This window comes from Aphelocoma coerulescens, chromosome 4 (genome assembly GCF_041296385.1).
Source record: "Aphelocoma coerulescens isolate FSJ_1873_10779 chromosome 4, UR_Acoe_1.0, whole genome shotgun sequence".
NCBI lineage: Eukaryota > Metazoa > Chordata > Aves > Passeriformes > Corvidae > Aphelocoma > Aphelocoma coerulescens.
Genome location: NC_091017.1, coordinates 69,084,580 through 69,095,027, shown reverse-complemented (window position 1 = coordinate 69,095,027; position 10,448 = coordinate 69,084,580). Strand labels below are relative to the sequence as shown.

The 10,448-nt window shown below is 38.2% G+C and overlaps 1 protein-coding gene across 2 annotated transcripts in view; it reads right to left on the bottom strand.

The window, feature by feature from the left end:
• Positions 1–1,729: 1,729 nt before the first annotated feature.
• Positions 1,730–10,448, bottom strand: part of CPZ (carboxypeptidase Z) — a 34,290-nt gene continuing 25,571 nt past the window's right edge. For both annotated transcript variants that reach the window (XM_069012225.1, XM_069012226.1), the window contains exons 8-11: positions 8,149–8,284; positions 6,910–7,049; positions 4,172–4,271; positions 1,730–2,473 (exon numbers count right to left, since the gene is read on the bottom strand). In XM_069012225.1, coding sequence (XP_068868326.1) covers positions 2,118–2,473; positions 4,172–4,271; positions 6,910–7,049; positions 8,149–8,284 — 732 coding nt within the window. In that variant the 3' untranslated portion in view covers positions 1,730–2,117. The remainder of the gene's footprint in view (positions 2,474–4,171; positions 4,272–6,909; positions 7,050–8,148; positions 8,285–10,448) is intronic.

The window sequence follows — 10,448 nt, the reverse complement described above, 5'->3', positions numbered from 1 at the left end:
TTTTGGGAGCCACTCTAGTCATTCTGCCAGTGTTTTCTGCCTCCAAAATAACTGAAAATTGAAGAATTCCTCTTATGAAAAAGATTGAATAGTTCAAGAATACTGAAGAACACCTTTTCCCAAGGGCTTCACAGTTACTGTAATGAAGTTTAATACATCCCTTCTATACAGGCTGTTGAGTGTGAACCTGCAGAAGGTTCTGATCTTAACTTTTTCTCTGCTGGACACCTCTTTTTGTGACTGAGGTAGGGAGGAAGGCTATTCTTGGTCTCTCATACCATTTTCATATAAATGGTGCAGTAGTACAGCAAACTGCTTTTTCAAACTGTCTCAAACATAAGAAATCTTTACTCAGTAAATCATATTTCCCAAGTCTTGACTCTCATCTGCTATTTCAACACAGTACTGCAAGAAAGAAGTGGATTTTCTGCACAGTCATTCTGTTTTGTGTTTCAGCAGGTTTGGGTTTACTGCGATTACTTGAAAAAAATTCTAAATAACCCTAGGAGAATCTAGGAAATACTTCGAGAAAACACTTAAGTATGCAACACATTACGTACTTAAAAAGTGCAGCTAATAGTCATCAATTTGGCATTTTGTTCTGATTTTGTTAGCTTCACCACTGTTTTCACAGGAAGCTGGCTTTGAAAAAAATGACCACAGAAAACAGTAGTAATACCTATTACTGGAAATAAAGTCTGGAGGTCTATCTCCTGCTCAATTTTCTTTGGCATATTTAGGATTCAGAGTTCCTTTAACTTGGCAAGCCTGGGCAAGGAACACTTACCCATGTGCATGCAGTACATTCACTCCCGTATTATTACTTTTTGTTAATGCTCTGAAATAATTTTCTTTAATTTTAACATAGTCTCCAGTCCTGCAGACATCCAAGCACATGAATAACAGACTCCTAACTTCAATCAGATTACAACTGGGAATAAGGTACTTAGCCATGTGCAGCCTCTGGCTGCAGAATTAAGATCATTCATCTCTTGGGTCTTAGGAAACTATAGCATGAGATACGTGCATGTGGACTAAGGGGTTCATGCAATGGAGGCTGCTTTACTGAAGATGAGCAAAAAAGTTTTTAGAAATCATAGGGCAATCCACACAGCTAATCCAGCAGCTCCTGCAGAAAGTATATCAGCTCCAACAATCCCACTATTCACACACTGTGGCATTTAGAGGGGGAAATACAGTCTATATAGAGAGTTTATTAACAGTTCAAGCCAAAAGAAAGTGTGGGCCCATGTGTTTCATCAAAATCAAGGACTTTTTTAATATTGCCTTAAAAATACATTGCATCTGATATCTGAGAGAGGGCAGCATCTTGCAAGACCAGTATTAACTGAGCTTTACCCAACTATCTTGAAAAGAAGTTTGTGATTTCTTTGATGTCTACAAGTTTCATTAAAGAATACACAGGCTCAGAACAGTGCATGATGTTAACAATTTTAATGTAATATGTCACACTTTAGCCTAAATTCCTCATGAATTATCTCATGTATTTTTCTATGTCTACACACACATTTATAGGATGTGTGTATTTCTAGCAGTAAAGGCATATTTCAGTATTTTGCTAAAATACATTAAAAGCCTATTTTGAAATTTATAAAAACATTTAAAATTTTTAAAAAAACACCTACATTTTGAGCTGTTATTAGAAGAGGTAATGAACTTAATATGTTAATGTAAAAAGGGAAAATAAAAGAGTTTTCTGAGTATTTCTGAAAGTTGTTTTCAGTATGTAATCATTAATGTATTAAAACGTGTACAAAAATGCACTAAAGGATCAGGAATATTTTCCTGCAGGTACTTAAAACCTAATAAATAATGAATGTGATGATTAACTACATGGGCAGAAGTACAGAGCATTACCAAGAAAAAAAACTGCGTAAAATCTGGCCTTTGAAGGGACGTGCACCGTTGTTTTTAATACTTAAAAACCCACTTGAATATACTCAGTTGTGTGTGAAGAGAAAACAAAAGAAGTAAGCGTGCTTGAATTAACATTGTATTTTCAAATGAAACATTTAAATATTGCCAACAGCTGTGAGGGTGTCTGGAAGGGAGCGGAAGGGCACCGGAGTGAGCTGAGCAGAGCATGGCGATGTCCCTCAGCGCTGCTTGAGCAGCCACAGAGGTTTGTGCAGGTCTAGAGAGCTGAAGTACGACCACCACCAGGGCTTCTCCCTGCCTGATGCCGACCCACCTCGAGCCTCGGGCTGCCCGTGCTGGGCGTGAGGGTCAAAAAGTTCCAGGGGGTCGTACGGGTCGTGCGCGTCCTCCATGGAGCGGCGGAGGAGCTTGTTGGGCCAGGCCTCGACAGGCCGCAACACAAAATCCACCCGCCCGGCCTGTTTCATCCTGGCAGGGATGGTGACCCTCTTCATCACCCGGCTGTACCCCGGCGCCTGGGCGCTGATGATGTACGTCCCTGGAGGCAGGAGTCGCCAGTAGTCGCCATCAGCAGCTTAGGAAAGGGACAGGCACAGCAAAACTGAGTTCAGTTTTTAGCCTCACAGACTCGGTAGGTACACACACACCCATGGACACCCACCCATGGCACAAGCGGCTACGGGGTGGGCCATGGAAGGATCTCAGATTTTGAAAAATGTTTGAATGCAAACTCTAGATGACAAAAAGAGACGTCACCTGTGAAAACGTGGCCCTTGGGAGCTAATGGAGAAGAATTCGCATACGAAATATCAGTAACTGCTGTTCCTGGATCACAGGGAAGAGAAGCTTTCCTTTATGCTGCTTTTCCCAAAGGTACAAGGAATAACTCCCAAAGAAATTAATTTAAAACTATGTGAAACTTAAGAAAGTGAAATCAGAACCCAGGCTGCAATATATATATATATATTTAGCACGTCTAAGGAGCTAAGAAATCCCTCTTTTTATTAAATTACTTTCAATTACTTTGCAGACATTCTCGCATGTAAGACTACGGAGTTGGAGCTGCAGCTGGTATAAATTGCCATTAGTGTAAAATGAGTGTAAATTTCCTCCAGCTGAAGGTTAGACCCTGCAGGCAAAATTAGGGAGCTTTAAAACAGAAAAATCTATTCCTCATTTTATATTTCCTTTATTTTGAATGGCAAGTCTCTTAGCTCAGTTAGTGTCGCATTAATACTATTTTTTTGTGGAATTTCTTAGTTCTTTTTAACACTAAAATCAAAAAACTTTTTAACCATATGACATTTTTAACTCCACCTAACTCAGAACAAATACTCTCCTACAGTGTAAACATATTTTTATTTAATTCTTAATCCTTTAAAGGTCCACTGCCAATGGGAAGCCATTGTCTGGGAAGAAGTTTGAAAAAGACCATAATTCATGCCAGAGTCTCCCACCAGCCTCAAAAATCTGCATCATCTCCACTATTGTATCCCCTCTACTGCTAGTTTTTTTGAAAGCTGGAAAACATCCACTACATTATAAGCCATTCTGGCTTTCCAAATTGATTCAACAACAATCATTAGAGCAAAATGTAACCATTCATGTCTTCTATTTTACACTTCTATGGCCTACCCGGTTCTCACTGAAATCAATAATAAAAAGAAAGCATTAATTTCAGTGACAGCCTAAGAGCTCAGAACTTTATGACTGTGAAAAGTAATAGTTGCATACACCTCAATACATGTTTATCAGTTGGTGACAGATGTAAAGTGGACATAATTCAATGTTCTAGTAATTATTGTCCAAAAATTGCGCATATTTATGTGTTTCCAAATAAACAAGGAAGATTGCAGACCCTTCAATTACTGCAATTATTCTAGATGTGAAAATCAGAGAGGATTTGACTGTACTATCTACAACTCATGTTCACAATATCTCAACTAACTTATTCCATCAGGGCTCCACTCCTCCACATGCTGAGTTACAGCCCCTGAGCAGAGCTGTTGCCGTATTCCACCAAACATTGGCTTTGGTGGACAGAAGACTGTTCCAGGTGGAATTTTTCACATCAAGACCTCTGTCATCCCAGACATGACAGACTGAGCAGCCATCTTGGCATGTCTTCTCATTTTTCTAGAAGACAACCCCCACCCGAGCCTTCAGTTCTCCATTAAGGTGCCATTTCTATCAAACATGACAATACTTTTGCAGGTTAAGCTCGCAGGACTTTCACTTGGCCCAAGGAAGAATCTTAAACTAAAAATATTACCTGTGGTGATATCATGCTGAATGCCCCTGACTGAAATACGAGCATTTTTTATTGGGTTGCCAAACTTATCAGATACAATTCCTTTTATCCCCCGATGAACCTGGCAAAGCAAAGCAAAGTTAGATGGGAGTCACTTACTACAGTACCACCTCCTCATCACAAGGAAACCTTTGTAGAAAAGAAACAACTGTCAAAAAGTTCAGCCTGTTAGAGAGGCTCTCAGGTGCTAATGCCCCCTCAGATCACATTCCCTGTTTAGGGAGCTCCAAGGGGGCTGAGGGAAAGGGATAATGGAACCAGAGCTTTTTGGGGCTAGGTATGTGGCTCTGCACTGAGAGACCCTTCTCTGCACAAATCACTGGCACCTCATGATCTGGCCACAGTATTTAAGGACTGTTTCTGAATGTCTGCCCTAGACACAGAACCACAAAGAAATGAAAAGTTAAGCCTTTCAAAACCAATCCGATGCTCTGTACACATCGAGAAGGCATCAGCTCAGGTACCTGTGACTTATCATCACTCTACTGCCTACACTTCACTGCCTGTCAGAATGTCATGACAGCAGTGTGTATGACAGCCATTTTCCCTTCTCCACAAGCACAGAACTGCTGAGAAACGTGCTTGGCGACAAACTAAAAAGCAATGTGAATTCTGTCATATAAGGAGGTGCACAAGCAGCTATATTGAAAGTTAAATAAAATAAAATTAAACAGAAAAAACAATTCCAAGTATTTAAACATTAAGCTTCTTAAGGTTCTCTTTTTAAAGTGTTCCAAAATTAAAATATTTTATATTGGAAAATCTATATGACCTCTTTAAGTGAAAAATAATTCCATTTTTATTTTTTCTCTGAACAGCTATGACCAACTTGAGTTGTTCTTTACTTCACTTCCCCACCTCTTCTTTTCTCTTCCTCTCAATTTCCCTTCCCCAGTAGCCTTGTCACAAAAGAAGAATGGAATCAAAACCACAAAGCATCAAAACAATGGGAAAAACATATTTGCTTTTCTGTTAGAATATAAAGATGTTTAATAATAACCATTAAAATATCCAACTGTACGGTAATTGATAATAGAAAGCTTGAAAAAAAGTCTAGTCTAGTGAAAGCACTTTTTAATTTAAGGTGAGGCTGTGTTGTCACTGCTCTTGTAAGCAGCCATTCCATACTGAGTGAAGTTATTCACTGGAAGGTTTAGGAACAACTCAATATAAGGATTTGAAAACTATCCCTTATAATGAAGCACTGCAATTTTCTTTTCAGCATGAACTTGAGGATTTATCATATGGATAGAGAGTAAATCTGGTCAGAAGAGTCATCTCAGACTCAAATTTAATTTACAGTGTAGACATACTCAAAGTAGTATGACCTCATCCAACTTCAATAATAATTTTGCAATTACAACATGATGGGATAAAAATGACAAAAATGAAATTTCTTTAACAATGTTGCTTTGGTTTGCTTTAGTAAATGTACTATTTTTCATTTTTCCTCAAGTCGGTGCCACATGAGTTTGGCAGCGTGTTCTGATTTTATTTCTGATGGGGAGAAGAGATCAGCATTTAGGAGAATGAATTTTACTTCTCTGCGTTAAGCCAAGTAGATTTGTACACACACCAAACAGCCTGGTATATATCAGAATAAGAAAAGTTTGAATTGGTTATGGCAGACTTAATCTTTATCGGGGGTAATTCAGTCATCCTTATCTGCAAAGTTGTTTTGCTTACTGTCCTGCATTTACTCAAAAAGCTTTTCCAGCACAGACTTCTACAGTATCTCACACTATAAAATCTTTACATCTTGAAGACTTCAATTGTAATATATATGGATTTAACCCAGCTCCATTTGGATTCACTAAAACTCATTTTCATCAGACAGCTGTAAAACGAAATGAGTTTGGTGGTCTGTACTGTAGACTTTATTGATAGATAATACTTACCACAAGTAGCAAGAGGTTGCTTAGAAAGGCCATAAAAACACTCCTAACAATTTTAAATTACTGCGTACCCTATCAAAATAAGACATGACAGAAAACTAATCTACTAATGGCTCAGAGAAAGATGAACAACTTCTGTTTCTGTGCTCACTTACTTATTGTCAGTGAGGTATTTGTTTTTGCTGAACTTAAACTTATAATTAAAAATGACATTTAAGTGGCATGTTTTAATGCTCAGAGACATACAGTTCTTCCTTTAGAAGATTTGGCTTCAGATATTTAATAACTACTTTCATAAAGAAATCAAGATGGAAAGTGTGTAAATGCCATTTCTGTCAAGATTTTAGCTGAATCTAAATCTCTTGCTGTGGGACAGTAGGGTTTGGGACACAAACATGGAATATGGAAAGGAAAATTTCAGGAAGCTCTCTGGAGAACAGATCTTTTTGCTTTAGTCTTCAAGAGGAATGTTAATTCATACTTTTCTGAATACTAGGGTTTTCTCTAGTGTTAAATTTTGGTAAGCTGATGAATAATGCTGCCCAAAGTATTCATAGATAATTCCCTTTCTCACTATTTTCAAGGCCTTTGCAGTCCTCAGTCTCAATCCCTTCTGCAGCATAGGCAAAATACTACCTGTGTGTCCTGCTAGACAAACTGAGGCACTGGGGTCCCCGGTGGAGTGTGGTGATTGATTTAGCATTATTTTGACAGCTAACCAGGAAAACAGCAAAGAAATGTATTTTGGCAAAGAATGAAAAAGGAAAACTGTAAGCACAAAGGTCTGTAAAAAGAGAGCAGTACCATTTCCATGTAATTCAGAAGGGCACCCTTGTTTTCATGCCAGATTGTAAACAGTTCTTCCTCCAAAGGAAACTTTTCACATCCTACCTCCACGGTAACTTCAAAGCAATTTGTGTGAAGGTAATTAAAATCTGCCATACCTATAGGTTTAAAAAGAAAAAGGAGAGCTCATGAACAGGCCATGTAGCCTTTAACTGGAGCTTTGCTGCTGCAGTCAGCTAAATCCCATCCCTGTGGATATGGGTTATTATACTGTAGAGTGCTTGCTGATATATAAAAAGAATTCAACAAATTCAGAATCCTACAACTTGTTTCAACTATAAATTAACTAATGACAATGACACTTCTTTCAGGCAAAAAAGCATAATTTTACATTATTATTCACCTGGCCAAGAAGTAGCAACAGAGCAATAAAGATTGGTTAATCACAGTAATTGTATAATTGGCTGTATCAGAAATGATTACCAAGGGTCACCAGAACAGAAATGTCTTTTTGCCATTATTGTGTTCAAAACTGTTTCTGTACAAAAGACATTGGATATAATTTTGGGAAGAATGTAAGGCAAAGATATCTAAACCTAATTCTCACGCATGCCCCAAAGTTTTCCAAATGTCTAGTTTCAGCATAATTATTTGGGGATCCAGCTGAGTCCTATTGGAAAACACAACTGAAGCACTGCTGAAAATTTATGAACACTGATATTTTATCCATGCCAGTATTGAAGGAATCCTAAAGAAAGCAAAGTACTATTACTGGGGAAATCAAATTAGCAATGGAAGAACAAATGAATTGGATGTTTGTCTCTGTTGTAGTTTTCCCTGAAAAAAAAATTAATTTCAACAGATGAAAAAGCAGCACTTGCATAGTCTACCAGATGGATTCAGACTCATGCTTCTAAGGATTGAGAGCATAGCACTGAACCTTTGTTTCTACATGTCAGATTTGAAAATGAAAATGATATTATATGCTATATATGCTATAAAAAATTTGAGCCTTGCATAACTTGTTAACTTTTCTCAGGTCACATTGGAGTTGAATTCACCCCATGTTATCTGCATATACATGTTACCAGCATACACATTGCATTTTACTACTTAAATCCCCTACAAATTATGTTTTGCAGGGGTAGGACCTTAAGCAAACTGAAATTAATAAAATTATTTTGTTCAAACCCTGGTGTCTTATAAAGGTCACGTAGAGGTTTTACCTCACTTGATATGATGGTAAAGTGGTTTTACCTCCAGTGAAGCTGTACCACTCAGCACCATTTATAATACCTCCACGTTTTACAAAGTTCCCACCACAGCGCAGTTCGGAGTGGTCCGAGATGACGGGGTGTGCATCTGCGTAGGCTTTAGCCAGCATTTTGAACACCTGCAACAAACAGGATTGAAATACATTTGCTTTTACAAACTGAAAACCTTGCCATTGCTGCTATTAACTATTGCTGTTGTGAGCCCAGACAATGAGACACCCTGTGTCCTCGAGCCTGAGGGAGGTGATAAACTGCTCTGCAAGGAAGTTTTCATTTGTCTTCTCCTCTAGAGTCCTTCTCTGCAATCCAATATATTTAGCCAGAGACAACATATTAAATACCAGTGGATTTTTTGATACTTGGCTTCAATCTACCACCTGGGGCAGGAGCCCAGGTTTTAAAGTTGAAATTTAGGCCTTTAGGTTTTGCTTTAGCTTTTGATATTTTTACCCCTTAAAAAATACCTGTATTACTTTCAGCCCAACTAAATATTCACATTGAATGCTGCTGTTTAAAATAGACAGTGTCAATTTGCTTTTTACTTATCACTCACACAGGAAAACCTGCCAGTTTGATCTCAAAGACAGTTGCTTCTTTGTGGGGCAGAAACCATTCCTAAAAAGTGAAGGATAGGATGTGGTGATGTAGGATGTCACCACTGATTTCCAAAGAGTGTTGATACTCATGAAGAGCAGAGCAGTCACCATGCAGAAAGGAACAGTGGCAGAACACGTAGTGAAGACAGAAGAGCAGTTGTCTGAAGAAACCATTTATTTGAATCATGTTCCTGTTCTTCTTCTCCAATGCTTATTTCAACTTCGTACAAAAATTCTGCCTCTCCTTTTTGTTTGTTTGAACCTCATCTGCAAAGGCTAAACTTTCAGATTTCAGCATTTAAATGACAAGTTATCAGATGCTACTTGATCCTACTATTCATGATCATGAGTTTCATTCCATATTGCTTAAGAAAACATATGCAAGAAGTTGGGTGGCTAAAATCCTAATTTTAGAAGTGATCCTAAAACTTTATCCTAGATGTTGTCATCAAGGATAGAGGCTAATATGATCAAGCACACAACACCAGTTAATATTTGCGATTGTTTCTAATAATCACATGGCTGAGCCGATTATGGAATCAGGTAGATGACCAAGGAAAGGTGGAAAGAGATTTTAATGTAAGTATAAAGACACTTTACTAAAATACTTCTGATGACCAGACACCAAAAATCCAGACTTAATATAAAATTCTTTTGCAGCTCCCTTAAGTTTCTATGTATCTAATTATTGCCCAGACCAGAAAATTAAGTGTCCTTCAAAGGTCTGCTGAAAGAAATAGATGTTAATTAAATATGTTAAGAGGAACTTTAACTGCCAATAGTTTAGTGCCAGGCTCAATATCTTTAATTCCTACAGGAATCTGGGTTCCAGTTCTGAACCCTCCATGGAAGGTATTTGATATAATATTTTGAAGGTGCCTATGTGAGTAAGGAGTATGTTCCTCACCTTTTACAAAGACATCTGCAGATGTCCTATTTCCAGTGACCAGGTCTCCTCTTGTTTCACACCAAGAGGCATAAGGCTTTTGCCTGGCTACTAGTGCAAGTGAAAGAAGACAAGTGGTAGGGAGAAGAGAAAGTGAGAATTCCAAAAGCAAGTGAAATCTATTAAAAAAGAAAAAAAAAAGTTACACTTAAAAATTTAAAAGTTCCTGGATAACAATACATTTGTTATCACTTAGAAGCCAATGTATGACAAGTCATGGACGTCAAGGAAACTTAGATATTTAGGTGTAATATAGTAGATATTTAGGTGCAATATAGTGGAAAAAAAAGGGGAAAAACACAGCAGAATCCTTGTGACTTTGGTAGTGTGTTGTTTCATTCAGTAAAGTGAGGTTAGTGCTGTTACCTTGGCCAGCACTTTTACGCCACTGACCATCACAGGTTGTGTTTTTCAGGGGGAGGGAAGGGAGTGTTTCAACTCATCAAAGGGAATGAACTTGACTTGGTGTGGGCCTTTCTGCTCTAGTGAGCAGAGGCATCAATTCAGCTTCTTGTGTAACACAAAGTGTTAAAACATCCATCTCCACAAACCCCGAAATATGGGAAAAATTTTAATTAAGTGGCCTGAACCAGATGCAAGAATGTGAGTGCAAGGACATGGTCCAGTTTCGAGACTCCTTGCTCCCAGCAGGTACTGGCCCAGGCTGTGGTGCAGGCCAAAAAAAACCTTGAAATCTGCAGTGTCTTGGAGCAGAGGAAAGAGGATCCTCGTACTTCCACA